Source organism: Gorilla gorilla, chromosome 13, assembly GCF_029281585.2.
Source record: "Gorilla gorilla gorilla isolate KB3781 chromosome 13, NHGRI_mGorGor1-v2.1_pri, whole genome shotgun sequence".
NCBI lineage: Eukaryota > Metazoa > Chordata > Mammalia > Primates > Hominidae > Gorilla > Gorilla gorilla.
In genome coordinates this window covers 96,246,885-96,265,707 of record NC_073237.2, presented here as the reverse complement: position 1 = coordinate 96,265,707, position 18,823 = coordinate 96,246,885, and the positions used below count along the sequence as shown (strand labels likewise).

The 18,823-nt window shown below is 35.2% G+C and overlaps 1 protein-coding gene across 3 annotated transcripts in view; it reads right to left on the bottom strand.

The window, feature by feature from the left end:
- STX17 (syntaxin 17) overlaps positions 1 to 18,823 on the bottom strand; it is a 65,013-nt gene that overhangs the window by 24,823 nt on the left and 21,367 nt on the right. For all 3 annotated transcript variants that reach the window (XM_004048348.5, XM_063696623.1, XM_063696622.1), the window contains exon 3: positions 18,021 to 18,086. In XM_004048348.5, the coding sequence (XP_004048396.2) occupies positions 18,021 to 18,086 (66 nt within the window). The remainder of the gene's footprint in view (positions 1 to 18,020; positions 18,087 to 18,823) is intronic.

Here is an 18,823-nt window from a genome sequence, read left to right as displayed (position 1 = left end):
TATGACTTCTCAACAGCAATAACGAAAGCCTAAAGACAATGGAACAATATATTCAAAGTATAGAAAGCAAATTACTATCAACCTAAAGTTCTATATGCTGCAAAAATATCTTTCAAGACCACAGGTAAAATAAAAATATTTTTAGACAAACAAAAGCTGAGAGAATTTGCCTTCAGTCAATAACACACAGTAAGAGAAATATTAAATGGTGATCTTCAAAAATAACAATTAATCCCAGATAAAAAGTTGGAAATGCAAAAAGAAATGAACAGAAATGAAAATAAGCTAAAAAGTGGGTAAATCTAGATGACCAGTAACTCTACTAAAACAATAATACTAATGGTCTGTGGTGTTTAGAAATATTTATATAAAAGTAGCATTTAAGTTGCAGGGCATACATGGAACTAAAATAGTCTAAGGAACTGATATTATCTGTACTTCTAAGTTAAAGATGTACGTTGTAATTTCTAGTAAAAGTATATACATTTATTCCTTGGTATCCATGGAGGATTGGTTCCAGGACTCCCTGCAAATACCCAAAATCCATAGATGTTCAAAGCCTTATATAAAATGGTGTAGTATTTGTGTAAAACCTATGAATATCCTCCTGTATACTTTATTGCTAGATTACTTATAATACCTAATATAATATAAATACTATATAAATAGTTGTTATACTGTACTTTTATAGAGAACAATGACAAGCAAAAGAGTCAGTACAGATGCAACTATCCATTCTTTTTGTTTTTGTTTTTGTTTTTGAGATGGAGTCTTGCTCTATCGCCCAGGCTGGAGGGCAGTGGCACGATTTTGGCTCACTGCAACCTCCGCCTCCCAGGTTTAAGCGATTCGCCTGCCTCAGCCTCCCGAGTAGCTGGGATTACAGGCGCCAGCCACCACGCCCACCTAATTTTTTTGTATTTTGGTAGAGATGGGGTTTCACTATGTTAGCCAGGTTGGTCTCGAACTCCTGACCTCAGGTGATCCACCCACCTCAGCCTCCCAAAGTGCTGGGATTACAGGCGTAAGCCACTGCGCCCGGCCGCAACTATCCATTTAAAAAAAAAAAAATTTTGTTCCACAGTTGGTGAAATCCTTGGAGAAGGCTCAAATGTAGTTCCTAAACTAGAAAGGAAAAAATTAGATAAATTAAAAAAAACAAGATCAATACAAAAGAAAGTAAATATGGAGATTTTAAAAATATGTGTAAGAAATAGAAAGCACACAATAAGGTGAAAGATTTAAACCTAAATATATCGATAATTACATTAAATAAAAATGAAATAAATATTCCAGTTACAGGATAAAGATTTATAGACTGAATTTTAAAAAACTTAAGTGATTGTATCTAAAACATAAAGAAAGAATGGTTCAATGTAAGAAGATGAAAAAGATAAACCACTTTAACCCTAACACCTCCTCTCCAAAGAAAACCTGCTGCGGCAATATTAGAAAAAAAGACTTCAAAGCCAAAACATTACTAAAAATAAAGAGAATCACTTTATAATATCTGTACCAGGAATACATAATAATACCTAAGTTAAGTATACCTAATAACATACCCACAATACATATAACGCAAAACCGGACAAGAACTATAAAGAAAAATTGAAACAAATCCACAATCATAAGGGAAAGCTTTAACACCTTTAAGTAATTAACAGAACAAATGGACAAAAGGATGTTAAGTTAATATAGAGGATTTGAACAATAAGTTTAACACAAACTAGATATAAATTATATAGAACATTATACCCAACAAGGTGAGAATACACATGTAAAAAACACACAAATACACATGGAGAACAATTATAAAAACTGATTATATACTAAGTCTTAAAGGAAGTTTTGACAAATTTCAAAAATATTGACACTGATATCATACAGACCATATACTCTGATCATAATAAAATTAAACTTGAAATCATTAATAAAATATACCTATAAACATTTCATGACCAATAATGAAGAAAGACATATTTCTAAATAACCCACAAGTCAAAGAAGAAATCACAATAGAAATTAAAAATGCTGGCTGGGCGCAGTGGCTCATGCCTGTAATCCTAACACTTTGGGAGGCTGAGGAGGGTGGATCATCTGAGGTCAGGAGTTTGAGACCAGCCTGACAAACATGGCGAAACCCCCTCTCTACTAAAAATACAAAAAATTAGCCGGGTGTGGTGGTGGGCACCTGTAATCCCAGCTACTCGGGAGGCTGAGGCAGGAGAATCTTTTGAACCCAAGAAGCGGAGGTTGCAGTGAGCCAAGATTGCACCATTGCACTCCAGCCTGGGCAACAAGAGTGAAACTCCGTCTTTAAAAAAAAAAAAAAAATGCTTTGACCTGAATGAAAAGAAAAATAATGCATATTTAAACCTACAGGCAGCTAAAGCAATACAAATTTATAGCTGTAACTGCATATATATATATTAGAAAAGAAAAAAGGTTGAAAATTAGTAGACTGAAAATCCATTGCAAGAAACTAGAAAATAGTAAAAACAATTGCAAAAAAAGTAGAAACAAGAAAATAATAAAAATGTAAAAATAAATTTGATGAAACAGAAAAACAAACATAATACAATAGATTAACAAAGCCAAAACTAGATTTTTGGGAAGACTAATAAAATTGATAAACCTCACTGAGAAATAATTTTAAAAAATAGAGAAGGCATAAATAACCAAAATCAGAAATGAAAAATGGCATTACTACTGATCTTGCAGAATTAAAAAATAAAATATTCTGAAAAAATGTATGCCAATAAATTAGAAAACTTAGATGAAATAAATTATTAGAAGACTATAACTTATCAAACTGACAAATAGAAACCAAAATAGTCATATAATTATTAAAGAAATTAAATGTATATTTTGAAGTCTCTCTTCCTCGCCACACAAAACCAAAACCAACTAAACAAACAAAGAAAAAGCCCAGCCTGATAGTTTTACTGGCCAATTCTACCAAATATTTAAAGGAAATTACACAAATTCTTCAAAGGCACAGAAAAAGACCATCCTCTAACTCTTTATGATAGCACAACCTTGAAACGAAACTTAAGAAGATTAAGAATAAAGAAAAGTTCAGACTAGTCTCATGCACTATAAACAAGATTTTAAAATCCTAAAGAAACATCAGCAATTTAAATCTAGCTTCATATAAAAGATAAAACAATAAAATATGGTCATGGATTGGAGGATTCAATATTGCAAAGATGTCACTTTTATTCAAATATAGAGATTCAGCTGGGTGCAGTGGCTCACGCCTGTAATCTCAGCACTTTGGGAGGCCAAGGTGGGCAGATCACTTGAGGTCAGGAGTTCGAGACCAGCCTGGCCAACATGGTGAAACCCTGTCTCTACTAAGAAATACAAAAATTAGCTGGGCGTGGTGGCGCACACCTGTAGTCCCAGCTACTCGGGAGGCTGAGGCAGGAGAATCGCTTGAACCCAGGAGGCAGAGGTTGCAGTGAGCCACGATTGCGCCACTGCACTCCAGCCTGGGTGACAGAGTGAAACTCCAACTCAAAAAAACAAAAACAAAAACAAAAATCAGCCGGGCGAGGTGGTATGTGCCTGTAGTCCCAGCTACTTGGGAGGCTGAGGCAGGAGAATCACTTGAATCCAGGAGGCGGAGCTTGCAGTGAGCAGAGATTGCGCCACTGCACTCCAGCCTGGGCGACAGAGCGAGACTGCATCTCAAAACAAAGAAACAAACAAACGAACAAACAAAAACAAATACAGGAATTCAATAAATTAAATAAATTTGCAAAAGGTTAATTGATACTTTGTTTTGTTTTGGTGAAACTTAATAAGCTGATTCTAAAATGTATATGAAAATGCACAGGGCTGAGACTATCCAAATCACTTGTGAAGAAGGAAGTAGGAGAACTTCCTCTATTAGATATCAAAACTCATTATAAAGCCATAGTAATTAAGAGAGTACGGCATTAGTGCAAGAATAGACAAATACACAGTGAAACAGCCCAGAAACAACCCAAACATAAATGCACTTGACTTACGACAAAAGTAGCACTACAGAGCAATGCTGGGAAAAAAAAAATGAAGTTTTCAAATCATTATGCCTAGTAATTTGGGTATCCTTATGAAAAAAAAATAAAGCTGGATATACCACTTCACGCCATATACAATAATCAACCAGATGGACTGTAGACTTAAATGTGAAAGGCAAAACAATAACACTTTTAAATAGAAGAATATCTTTGTAACCCTGGGTAGGAAAGATTTCTTAAACATGGCACAACTCTCGAGCCCAGGAGTTTGAGACAGCAGTGAGCTATGATTGTGCCACTGTACTCCAGCCTGGGTGACAAAAGGAGACCCCGTCTCTAAAAAATAAAAATAAAAGTAAACACGGCACAAAATAACTAACTATAAGATTGATAACCTTTAAATTAAATGAGCTTCTAGTCATCAAGAAACACCACTAAGACAGTGAAAAAGTAAACCACTGAGTGGCAGAAGATAACTGCAACACGTATAACTGATAAAGGGGTCATAGGCAAAACATATGAAGAAGTCTTACAAATCAATATAAAAAAATATAAACAACCCATAGAAACTTAGGCAAGAACTCTAAATGGGCATGTCTCACAAACACATGAAAAATTAATCTCATGAATAATCAGGTAAATGTAAATTAAAACCACAATTAACTTACCCACCAGAACAGCTAAAATTAAAGTCTGACAATACTAAATATTGGTATTGGTAAGGATGTGGTGCCCACAGGATTGTATTCACTGCTGGAAGGAATGTAAAATTAACATTACTGTTTTGGAAAATAGCTTGGCATTACTTACTAAAGTTGAAAGTAAGTATGCTCAAGGAACCAACAATTCCTGTCCTAGGAATATACTCAACAGAAATATGTGCACATGTGTAAAAATATACAAGAATGTTAATAGCATTTATAATATAAACTGAACAATTCAAATGTCCATCCACAGAATGGAAACACTATGGTATGCTCATTAAATAGAATATATACAGCAATGAAAATGGATGAACTATTGTTATAGGCAAAAACACAGGTAAATGACAAGCCAGACACAAAAGATATCTTGTTTAATTCAATGTATATAATGTTCAAAAATAGGCTAAATTAAACTACAGTCTTAAGGACACACTTTGGCAGTAAAATTATACAGAAAAGGTACAAAGTATTTACCATATAAATCAAGATAGTGATTCTTTTTGCAGGGGAAAAGGTGGTTGTAATTGGGAAGAGGCTATGGGCTTCTAGGATACCAGCAACTATTTCTTGATCTGAGTAGTGATACATGAGTGTTCACAGTATAATAATTTATTTAGGTGTATATTTATATTTTAGGCATTTTTTAGAATACGTAAATTATATTTCACAATAAAAAGCTTAAATACTTTCAGAAAATACTACTACATTGACTTGCATGGTCAATTAACCTTAGGACAGAAACGAGGTTGAAGCATTTGGGTAGGGGTAAAACTGAGCAGGAATTTTATTGTGGAAGTATACTGGATAAGGATATTACTTAACATTCAACTGAACTGTAAAGTTTCTAAGAACGGGGATTGTGTCTAATTTCTTTGTCATATATCCTCAAGGCCACATTTGGTCCCTGGTATATGGTATGATTCAATCAATATGGTAAAAGAATGAATGCTTTCTTAATACTTTGCAAAAAGTGGCAAAGTAGTGGTCCAACAACATGGATCTCCAACTATCAAGAAACCAACTAAAATTCTTCCCTAGAAAAGTGTAACTCACTAGCATATGAAACATTCCACCTTTCATTAAGTGGAAGAAATAATGAAAAGAACTACTCCTTTGGAATTAATTCTGACATACAAGCATAAAATAGTGAAGTGGAAGTGAGACACATGAGAGAGAAACCATGATGCCATCTTGCAGTTCAGTTCACAAGAGTTAGAAGGAACACTAGGATTAGAGATTCTTTAGGAAAGATAATTTGATCAAGTTTAAAGAAAAAAGCTGTATGATGCCATAGCAGAAATCACACTGTAATAAAGTTTTTTGCAAAAGAGATAAAGTTTCTAAAAAGTAAAATTCTAGGCCGGGTGCGGTGGCTCACGCCCGTAATCCCGGCACTTTGGGAGGCTGAGTCAGGCGGACTGCCTGAGGTCAGGAGTTTGAGACCAGTCTGGACAACATGAAGAAACCCCGTCTCTACTAAAAATACAAGAAAATTAGCTGGGCATGGTGGTGTGCACCTGTAATCCTAGCTACTTGGGAGGCTGAGGCAGGGGAATTGCTTGAAGCCGGGGGGTGGAGGTTGCAGTGAGCTGAGATCTGAGATCACGCCACTGCACTCCAGCCTGGGTGACAGAGTGGGACTCTACCTCAAAAAAAAAAAAAAAAAAGTAAAATTCTACACTATACAAACAAGTTAATCTGACATTATAAAACAATTAACCTCACACCTGTACTCCCAGCACGTTGGGAGGCCGAGGCGGGCGGATCACTTGAAGGTCAGGAGTTCGAGAACAGCCTGGCCAACGTGGTAAAACCCCATCTTTATTAAAAATACAAAAATTATCCAGGCATGGTCGTGGGCACCTGTAATCCCAGCTACTTGGGAGGCTGAGGCAGGAGACTCACTTGAACCCGGGAGGTGGTGGTTGCAGTGAGCTGAGATTGTGCCACTAAACTCCAGCCTGGGCGACAAGAGCGAGACTGCCTCTCAAAAAATAAAAAACTAAAATAAGTTAATCTGATAAGAAAGAAAAGAAAGTGGCATCTAAAGAATCCAATATGGTTGTTGTGTAAGATGTGCTATGATAAGTTCAGAATTTTAAGAGACTTGTAAAACAAAGAGAATCTTGTAAGTAAAGTTAGAGCCCAGAACGAGCGGAGGCTGATGAAAAAATGTTAAGAACAATAAAAAGGACTTAAAAAATACATGTAGAGTAAGAACAAGAAAGAAAGTTCAGGCCCACTGCTTGGGGCAGATGGTGCAGTGTTGGCAGATGATGCAGAGAGAGCAGAACTATGTAACTCCTATTTTGCTTTTGATTCTCTATTAAGGGGAAATATTCAAAATGAAAGGGGTGGAAGAAACATGCTCAAAGGAAATCTGAAACATATCTTACAGTAAGGATCTAGGTAGGCTTCATGAAGGAGGGGAGACTTGTGCTGTCTCTGAAAAATAATACTGGGAAAATAGAACACACTAAATAGGAAGAACAGATTGGGAAAAGACCGAGGTAGGGTAGAAGCCTTCTAAATACTGTATTTCATCAATTTTAAAACACAGTATCTTGTCCACATTTTAACATCTCTAAAATTGGAAAGTATCTTAAAATAAATGGTAAAAAGCATTGTGCATAGTTAACTGGCAGTACTTTTTTCTTTCTTAGAGGTATACAAAATAATAGTGTGTCTTACAACTGACGATGTTTTAGATTTAATTTCCTCCCTGAGATTCTGTAGAACCTATGCCAATCAGAGTAGAGGTCAAGGATCCTAAATCCTGATTAATCAGCTCATAAGAACTTTAAGGCAAAACTTAACTCACAATAAACTAAAACAATTTATATCCTAATAGCATTCATTTTGGAATCTACTCTTGTATCTTCTTTTCCATTCTCTATCTGGTTTTGCTTCTCCTTAATCGTTTCTTCTTTTCTCTAACCAGTCTACTATATTTGCTTCTCCACTCTCCTCCTCATTCCCTCTCTTTTCTATTGTTTCTCCCTTTTAAATCATCCCCCTTTTTAAAAATTAAAAAGTAGATAGCTCAAGTGTTCTATGTTTTTCCTAGTAAAATCATGAAAGTCACATCTCACATCTACAAATTCCATGGCTGATTTTATTTTTGTGCATCTGTGTACTTACGGAACTGGGATAGCTTCTCCAAAGCAGTATCTTTCCAAATGTGGTCTGAGATCTACTGAATCAGAATCTCTAATGTGGATCCCAGAAATCTGTAACCTCAACAAGTTCTACATCATCACTATTATGAAGAAAAAGCTAGGCCGAGAGCTTCCTTCCTTCTTCCCTCCCTCCCTCTTATCAGGTCCTTCCCTCCCTCCCTCCCTCCCTTCCTTCCTTCCTTCCAGACAAGGTCTCACACTGTCACCCAGGCTGGAGTGCAGTGGCATGATCATGGCTCACTGCAATCTCAATCTCCCAGGCTCAAGAAATCCTCCCACCTCAGCCTCCCAAGCAGCTGGACTACAGGGCACACACCACCATGCCTGGCTAATTTTTTGGTATTTTTTGTAGAGACAGAGTTTCACCATGTTGCCCAAGCTGGTATTGAACTCATGAGCTCAGGCAATCCATCCACCTCGGCCTCCCAAAATGTTAGCATTATAGGCGTGAGCCACTGCGCCTGGCCTTTATCAGATTTCTATAAAAGCCAAGTTAATGTTCTTCAGTGAATTATTATAGTAGTAACAATTTCCAACTCTCATTTAGTTTCAAATTTTGATCACAAAATGTTTCTTAATCCTAATGTTTTCTTATCATAGAAAAGAAAATTGTTAAGTATACTATATTTGCAGTTTCAAAACAATAATAGATGACTTCTGGTTCTGTCCAAGGTGAGCGCTGTTCACTTAACAGAGCCCTGCAGAGGAGAGTGCAGCACAGGGAGAGAGAGCCCTGGAAATATGCAGAGGGATCAGTGATACCTCAGTATTTAGAGGTCACTAAATACCAGAATTCAGCAAAGAACTGATCAGAACATGTATGTGAGGAAATTACCCAAAGCTGGCGAGCAAACCACCTGAAAAAGTTAGAGAGAACAGTACCCAGCACTCATTCAACACTGGAGACACTGCCTGTTGCCACCAGCCAAAATGGGAAAACTCTTAATTCACAGGGCATTGAGTAGTGCACTCAAAAAGGTTTTGCCCCCGTGATGAGAAATAATTAGCCACAGACTAAGCAGCGCTATAGTTAAGCCTAATGAATCATAAGAGTAAGACCCTAAAGGATCAGTTTCCAAGCAACTTAACTACATTCCAGAACAAAGCTCATTGTTTTATATAAACATAAGATTTATAAAACATAAAAATATCCAGCACCTACCAAAGTAAAAGAGACCCAATCAAATATCACTAGACACAAAGAAACAAGAAAACATCACCCATAATGAAGAAAATAATCACTGAACTGAAATTGACCTAGAATTGCCATAGATATAAGCATTAGTAGAAAAAGATATTAAAATAGCTATTACAATTGTATTTCATGTGTTCAAAAAGTTAATTAGAGACACAGAAGATATAAAAAAGACTCAAATCAAAATTCTGGAGGGGAAAACTACAATATGTGAGTGAGATAAAGAATACATTGAACAGATTAATGGCAGACTAGACACTGCTGCTAAGACTAATAAACATAAAGGCATGGCAATAGACACTATCCAAAATAAAACACACAGATAAAACAATCAAAAAGAATTAAAAGAGCATCAGTGAGCTATCACATAACTTTAAGCAACCTAACATATGTGTAATTGGAGCCCTTGAAGGAGAAAAGAAGGGAGGGGACAGAAAAATATATGAATAATGGCCAAAAAATGCCCATATTTGATGCAAACGGTAAGTCCAGAGGTCCAAGAAGCTCAATAAATTCAAAGCACAAGACAGGAAGAAAATGCCACCAAAGCCTATCATAATCAAAGTGCCCAAAACCAGAGATTAAAGGAAAATCATAAAAGAAGCGAGAGAAATGAGACACATTACATACAAAGGAACAACGATAAGAATTAAGCAGATTTCTCATCAGAAACAATGCAAGTGAGAAGACAGCTGAACATCTTTAAAGTACTGAAAGAAAAAAGTCAATGTATATACAGCAAAATTTCTTTTAAAAACAATGGCGAAATAAAAACTTTTCAGATATACAAAAACTCAAAGTATTCGTCACAGCAGAATCACACTCCCAGAAATGTTAAAGGAAATCTTTCCAGCAAAAGGAAAACCACACCAGATGGAAATATGGATCTACATAAAGGCATTAAGCACACTAAAAATGGAAATGACACCAGTACATATATAAGATTTTTTTCTTTAATATCTAAATCACTTAAAAAATAAATGCCTATTTAAATATTATGAAGTATATGATGTATAAAAGTTAAATATATGAGAACAACAGCATATAGGCTGGTAGAGGAGAAATATAGGTGTATTGTTAAGTTTCTTAAACATATGTGAAATAGAATAATACAAGTTGCAAATAAACTGTGATAAGATGTACACTAAAGACCCTAAAGGAACCACTAAAATAACAGAGGTATTAGCTAGCAAGGCAAGGAGATAAAATGGAATAAAAAATTCATGAAAGAAGGAAAAAAGCCATAGGCAGTTATAACATTTAGTTATAAAATCAAAGAGAACAAAAGAGAGAAGTTTTTAATTTATTAAAATTCAAAATTCAAAAGAAAACAGAAACATCATTAATCATTAAGCAAATGAAGGTTAAACTCATGAGATACCATTACAGACTTAATTAGAGGGGTTAAAATTTAAAAGGCTGACTATATCAACTGTTTGCAAGGACAATGGAGGAACTGGTGGGAATATAAAACGATACAATCATTTTGGAAAACAACTTGGCAGTTTCCTAAAAAACAACTACTATATGTTCCAGCCATTCCACTCCTAACTATTCACCCACAATAAATGAAATCCTTTGTCCACACAAATACCTGTACCCAAATGTTCATAGCAGCTTTATTAGTAATAGCCAAACAGTGGTATAGTGGTATAGCCATACAATAGAATACTATTCAATAATAAAAAGGAATTAAACACTGACAGACATTACAACATAAATGAATTTCAAAGTATTTACGCAGAGTGGAAGAAGCTCAGAGCCTTCCAAAAGCTGCCTACTAACTCTAAGTTACCATATCCTGCAAGGCTCTCCATGATCTGACCCTCTGATCTCTTTGACTTCATCTCCTGTACTCTCCTTGCTCACACTAGCCACACTGACCTCCTTACTGTTCCTTACTATTTCTTGACTATGCCACATCCTCTCACCTCAGAGTCGTCCCTCTGCCTGGAAAATTCTATTCCCCATGGTTTATGCCTTCACTTCCTTTAGATCTCTGCTCAAATGTCATCAGAAGCCTTCCACAAACACCATTTATTTAAAAGAACACTCAACACCTTCTGTGATTCTTTGTTGCCTTTAACCTATTTTACTTTTCTTCATGGCACTTATAATCATCTAACATATTACATATTTGTTTACTTTAAAAAAATCTCTCTCTGCTCTCTCCACTTGCCACCGCCACAGATGTATGCCCAGTGTCTAGAAGAGTATCTAGAACACAGCAAATGTTCAAATGCTTCTGCTTTTCTAATAATCAGGTCAGAAAAGCAGGTATTGTACCAAATTCTGAAAATTTTCAGAAATATCCAGCAGTTAATCAAGGGGTCTATAATCACTGACATAAGTTTTTAAAAAAGAACATATATCAACTTAACAAGCTTTGCAGTGTACAAATAGTAAACTGTAAACTATAGCTACACTTTTTTTTTTTTTTTTTTTTTTTTTGAGATGGAGTGTCGCTCTGTCACCCAGGCTGGAGTGCAGTGGTGTGATCTCGGCTCACTGCAAGCTCCTCCTCCTGGGTTCACGCCATTCTCCTGCCTCAGCCTCCCGAGTAGCTGGGACTACAGGTGCCCACCACCACACCCGGCTAATTTTTTGTATTTTTAGTAGAGACGGGGTTTCACTGTGTTAGCCAGGATGGTCTCGATCTCCTGACCTCGTAATCTGCCCACTTCAGCTTTCCAAAGTGCTGGGATTACAGGTGTGAGCCACCGCGCCCAGCCTACACTTTTAATAAATTAAAAACAACTTCTCTCTTTTGTTCTCTTTGGTTTTATAACTAAATGTTATAAGTACTTATGGCTTTTTTCCTTCTTTCAGAAATGTCCCAAAACTTCTGTTTAAAGATTAAAAAAAATTCAAATATATACTTATCTATACTGATAATTGTAAAAAGTAATTATTTTAAGTTAATTGAAAATTCTGAAAAATGGCTAATTATGTATTTAATGATTAAGAGTGGCTATGCATATATTTGCCTTTTTAAAATATTGATTTAAGGATTCTTAATGTGTTTTTACAACATGTAATTTTGAGAACAAATTGTGTACAGCAGAAAACATTTGGTATCATAATAATTAATCTGATTTCTTTACAAACACAGAGCAGAAGTCCACTGGTAAACATTTAAATAACTTACAGTAAACACATTCTAGACAGCATATAATTTATTGCTAAGGGCTCCAGAGTCATAGCTATTTAATTAAAATAAATCTGGACTATTCTTTACTTTCATTACCTGACTACTATACTTAAGGCACTGATACTAATATAATGACTTCTCACTTATTTCAACATCAAAAGTCACCAAAAAGAATATATATAGCTTAACAAGTATTAACTAAGCCACCAAAAAGAGTCAAAATCAATAGAGAAAAAGGTCTCCGTCCATTTATTTAACAAATATCTAATGAGCATCTTATACAGGTATTAAGTGTAGCACTCGAATCCCTATCCACCTGAATTATTATTCAAAATGTTTCCAGATTAAAATAAAAACACTAGAATACAACACTGGAATGGGTTCTCATTAAAGATTCTTATGAAGTGCCAACTAAGAGCACTGACACTATGCCAGATAAACTGGTTTCCTACTACTTCTTAGACAAACACTAAATCTCTTCAGCTTTCTGGTATCTGAAAAATGAGGATAATACCCCCTTATCCAGCATCCAGATAGCAGGTACTATATCATTTATTGGTCTCTATAATGCAATTGTCAATTAATCATATTCTGACTTACATTAACTTTTACTAAGGTTTTAAACTATTGTTTAAATACTTAATTTAACTTTTTGTGAATTCCTGTCTATGTAAGTTCCTTCAAGGTAGAAACTGTGATGTACTTTTCAGAATCCTCTATTATCAATTAGTATTGTTACTAAATATTAAGTATTTGGGAAGAAGAGCTGAGGAAGTCGAAGCTTTGTAAAATATTCCTTTTATACTTTTGTATGGTAAGTGACAAAAATGGGGAAAATAATGCAATTACAATGTGTTTTAAATTAAACTAGCAAGTCAACAAATAAGCAGCTTTACTTCTGCCCAGATTCAAGAGAAGGGAGATTAGACTCCACCTATTGGTGGGGGAGTAGCAAGGTCATAATGTAGAAGGCCATGTGGGATGAGGGATATTTTTGTGGGTATCTTTAGAAAGTACAATGTACCACAACCTGTATGCAAAAAACTATAAAGATTCCCAAATATTAAAGAAGATAAATACAAATGCAAGAATATCCCACATTCACAGGGAGGAAAACTAGATATTGTAAAGATGTCAATTTTCTCTACCAATGCAACTCCCAACTTCCCAACAAGACTGTGTATGGACTTTGAAAAGCTGATTCTGAATTTCATATGGAGGACTAAAGAGCCAAGTATAGCCAGAACACTCCTGAAAAGGAAGGATACTGTGGAAGTATTGTACAATCAGATATCAAGCTTTATCTTAAAACTGTCATAATTAAGACAGTGTGTGGAATTTGGTGCAGAAATAGACTGACAAATGGAATAGAATATAAAGATCAGAGACATATGGAGTTACATGCATCTTTGGAATTACAATGTGCTTCAGAAGTAGCACCACAGAAATCAGGTAATAGTGACACACAAGTGATTTTTAAGATGGAATAAAATAAAATTTTATTGATGTCTACCTCATACCACCAATTCCAGATGGATTAAAGACTTGAATGTTAAAAGCAAAATATTTAAAACACTCAGTTAAATATATAAAGAAATATCTTCTTGAATCCTCCAAGAGAGGATTTCTTGAACAAGCCGCCAAAGTAGGAACCATAAAAGATTGATAATTTAAACTACATTTAAATTAAGAACTTATTTTTATCAAGATACCATAATGAATGTGACAATATAGCTCTTACTATGTAAATCTAATGATGATAAATCTAGAAAATCTGTGATAATTGTTGATGAGGTTATTTGTCCCAAAATAACTTTTACACTAACTAGCAAAGTAGAAATCTACACACAAAATTCAGAGCAGATATCAGTAAAACTCACCAAATACCTACATCTAACAATAGCTTCAATCTTACTACTCTAATGGCACCCATAAATCTTTTATGCCAGATGGAGGTCAATACGGTAAATATATACACAAATTTTAAAAATCAGTAAACAAATACTTTGACCATAGCCAATGTCTCAACCAAATCATGTGATTTTTAAATGATAGATTAAACAGTGAAGATGGTAAGAAATCTAAGTCATAATAATCTCATTAAATCATTAACATGCTGAGTACCATTCAATAGACACCAAATCTTGCTGGGCACCAGGTGCTGCAGAATATACAAATAGTGGAGACATAGTCTCTGCTTGTTAGGCCTATCATCTAATTAGCAAGCAGTAAATACAGCTATAGAGAGATAAGTCAAATTTCCATCTAAATCTCAAATCAATCTGTTTTCCTTCATCTCTATTATCTCTAAGCTACTAACATCTTTTTCTTGGACCTCTGTAACCCTTCCTAATGATCTCTTGAATTCATTTCATTCTATCACAATTTAATCACTATACTGCAGCTATAATAACCTTTCTGAATTCAAGAGGACAAACAGATGTATTCTTTGGAGCAACTGACTCTAGATTCAGAAACACCAGGTACAGGGCTAAAAAGCCTGTACTGAATAAAGCCCAAAAGTCTTTATCTAATCTGCCTCTATAACTTTGTAAGATAAGCACCTACCTGCCGTAGGGGGAAAATGAGAATTCTTCTTCAGAAAACTAAATAAGAACAACCTCCAGATACTGATATTTGGAGGTATCCCTAAGGAAAATGCCAGCTTGCCCAAGCATCCTTAAGTGAAGTCCACCAGAAGACAAGCAATCTACTTTTTAATATTTCAGAAAAACAAACAAAAAAACCTATTACACCCATAGACAAAATGCTATCAAGAAAGGAAAAGAGAACAAGAAAAAGCTCTTGTAAACTAAATATCATAATAGCAGAAAAAAAGAATTCAAAGGAAAAAGGTAAAGAGAAACCTGAGGAAATCTTTCAGAAAATAGAGCGAAAATCAGACAAGCAACCCAAGAGTTCCAACATCCAATAGAACAGGGACTGCCAAATTTTTTCTACAAAGAACCAGACAGTAAATAGCTCAAGCTTTGTAGGCCATACAGTCTCTGTTGCAACTACTTAACTCTGCTGTTACCGTGTGAAAGCAGTCAAAGAAATGTGTAAGCAAATGGGATAGACAGAGGCCAGACATAGCCTCTGAATCAGTTTGCTGACCTTTAGAATTAAAGAAAAAAAAAAAAGAGCAAAATGAGAAAACACAGAAGAATAAATGACCAAAGAAAAATCTAAGAAAAGTACCCAGAACTAAAGAACATAAATTTTTAGAAAGAAACAGTCCAACACAATGACATCATCATCAAATTTCAGAATACCAGGGATGAACTAATCACAAAAGCTCCCAAAGAGGGAAAAAACAAAAAAACAAAACCAGGTCCTGTACAAAGACTGGAAAATCAGCTGGGCACAGTAGCTCACGCCTGTAATCCCAGCACTTTGGAAGGCTGAGGTGGGCAGATCACAAGGTCAAGAGATTGAGACCATTCTGGCCAACATGGTGAAACCCCGTTTCTACTGAAAATACAAAAATTAGCTGGGCGTGGTGGCATGCATCTGTAGTCCCAGCTACTCAGGAGGCTGAGGCAGGAGAATCGCTTGAAACCGGGAGGTGGAGATTGCAGTGAGCCAAGATTGCATCACTCACTGCACTCCAGCCTGGGCGAAAGAGTGAGACTCCATCTCAAAAAACGAAAAACAAAACAAAACAAAAGACTGGGAAATTATATGATACTAGCTTTCTAAAGTATAACACAAAGAAGATAGCCTTCAATATTGAAAGAATTCCAACTAGAATTCTATATCTAGTGAAACTAGCAATCACATGTCAGGAGAGAATAAAGGCATTTTTTAGAAATACAATTACTTATATTTATCTCCAAGGTACCCTTAATTAGAGGGCTACTGCAAGATTACTCCAATAAAACAACAGAATAAAGCAAAAATGAGGAAGGCATAATACCTAGGAAAATAGAGATGTAAACACAGAAAAGCAGCTAAGGAAAGTCCCAGAACAGGAGCTGCACAACAAGCCTAGAAAGTTCACATAGGAAGTAGGGGAAGAAGAGTTCAGAAGAACATCTTTAAAATAAAGAATGGAAAAGCCGGGCGCAGTGGCTCACGCCTGTAATCCCAGCACTTTGGGAGGCTGAGGCGGGTGGACCACGAGGTCAGGAGATCGAGATCATCCTGGCTAACATTGTGAAATCCCATCTCTACTATAAATACAAAAAATTAGCTGGGCGTGGTGGTGGGCGCCTGTAGTCCCAGCTACTCGGGAGGCTGAGGCAGGAGAATGGCGTGAACCCAGGAGGAGGAGCTTGCAGTGAGCCGAGATTGAGCCACTGCACTCCAGCCTGGGCGACAGAGGGCAACTCTGTCTCAAAAAAATGAAATAAAATAAAATAAAATAAATAAAGAATGGAACTGACATATTTGAGCATATAAGAAATATTACTGGCCAGGTGCGATGACTCATGCCTGTAATCCCAGCACTATGGGAGGCCAAGGCAGGCCAAGACAGGCCAAGGTGTCAAAAGTTTGACACCAGTCTGGCCAATATGGTGAAACCCTATCTCAACCAAGAATACAAAAATTAGTCAGGCATGGTGGTGGGTGCCTGTAGTCCCAGCTACTTGGGAGGCTGAGGCAGGAGAATTGCTTGAACCCGGGAGGCGGAGGTTGCAGTGAGCCGAGATTGCAACAGTGCACTCCAGCCTGGGCAACAGAGGGAGACTCTGTCGCAAAAAAAAAAAAAAAAAAAAAAAGAAAAAGAAATATTACTGACAGCATGTGACAGAGATATGAAGCATTTAGAGAAAATGAACCACAAGATACACAGAAAGCCAGACAACTAAAAAATGAGGTAATTATTAACTTTTTAAAAAGTAAAAGTTAGTACTGTATTTCACTATTTGACTCAGCAGAAAACAATATCTCCATAATCAATATAATGAGTTTATATTATATTAATTTAACCAAAAATTGTAATATATGTAATTATATGGGGGAAGGGAAGTAGGAGAGCAAGGTAGGAACCTAGAGCTCCACCTACCATAAGAAAAAAAAATCTAAACCTGATTAATCAAGAAATATCAGTCTACACGTTATTTAGTAATAGCGGTAAATTTCAGGGAGAAAGGCCAAAAGGATTAACAATGGTTTCTTCCAAGTAGGAGGACTTGTAGGTGGAGAATATAGGATATTATAAGCCCTCTATTTGTATTTGGCTTTTAAAACCATGTAAATATATTATTTTTAAAAATTATGTTAAAATAATTAAAATGTATTTTTAAAAAGCAAATAACTAGCAAAGAATATTTGCAATACTAATTGTAGACAGAAGATCAGTATCTTTCAAATTATAAGGAGCTCTCACAAAAGACATCAACATAATATAAGATATACAAATATATTAACAGGCAATTAACAAAAAAAAAAAAATTACTGCCCAGGCAATGTGAAAAAAAGTTCACCCTTCAAAGTATTTACGAATCCAGATTAGAACAACGAGGTGGCACAATTTTAACCTATCAATTAGCAAAAATTTAAGAAATGGGTAATACCAATGTCAAAGTATTTTACAAAATGTATTGCTTGTGAGAGTATAAGTCTGTGTATCATTTCTGGAGGAAAATTTGGTAACAAAACAAAAGTTTAAAAATATGTATGGCATGTGATTCAGCAATTTCTGCTAAAAATGTATCCTCAAGTAAATAGTAACAAATGTGTATAAAAGGGTTCAGCTGCAAAGGTAATATTTTAGCAAAATTGTCTTAAGACTGTCTTTTTCATACTGATTTAGCAGAAAAAATATAATAGCCTTACCTGAACTGTACGTCCTGCATTGATATGCTCTTCATGCAACTTGTCCCAGATTCTGCACCTTTGATACTATATAAAAGAAAGGAGGTATTAAATTTTTCATCACTAAAGGGTTATTTCCCATTACCACAAAAATCCCCACTCACCCACCCAAACTTAAACATACTATCTAGAGAAGAGAGTGATTTAGTAGTGGTAATTAACTTTCCAAACACATACAAGTAGGAAATTATTAAGAATGCTGCATACAAAATTACGGAAATTATAAAATAAACCAAAAAAACCCCACTAAGCAGGTTATTTTATTTTACTGAAAAAGAGTATGTATTTTGTCTATGTTGCAAACTCTCTGGAGATGGAAAATATAAAGAATTAGAATGTAAAATAATATAAAAAATGAAAAGAATAGTGTTCATAAGATATTCTTATTGTATATGAAGAATTGTACGTTTGTCAATGACAGTGTTAAGTATTGAAAACTAAAATCTGAATTTTAAAAAAATAACGCTGAAACCACAGACTAGAGAGTAAATAAAAAATGAGACTGCACTTTTAATATATATGTTTTAATTTTTACGAAGGCAACTGTTAGCTTTCAGAGTATCATCCAAAAAGAATTAGGAACAGAATCATCGGAATTTTTTCATTTGATAGGAACCATAGGAATATGTGATAATATTATAGCAGAATATTTATATAGAATATAAACATCAACACCAAATATCATATATTTTTATTGGAAATTAAAAAATCAAATAAGTAAAATGTTAGCAGATGTGAATAGTTACATTAAACACATTTTTGAT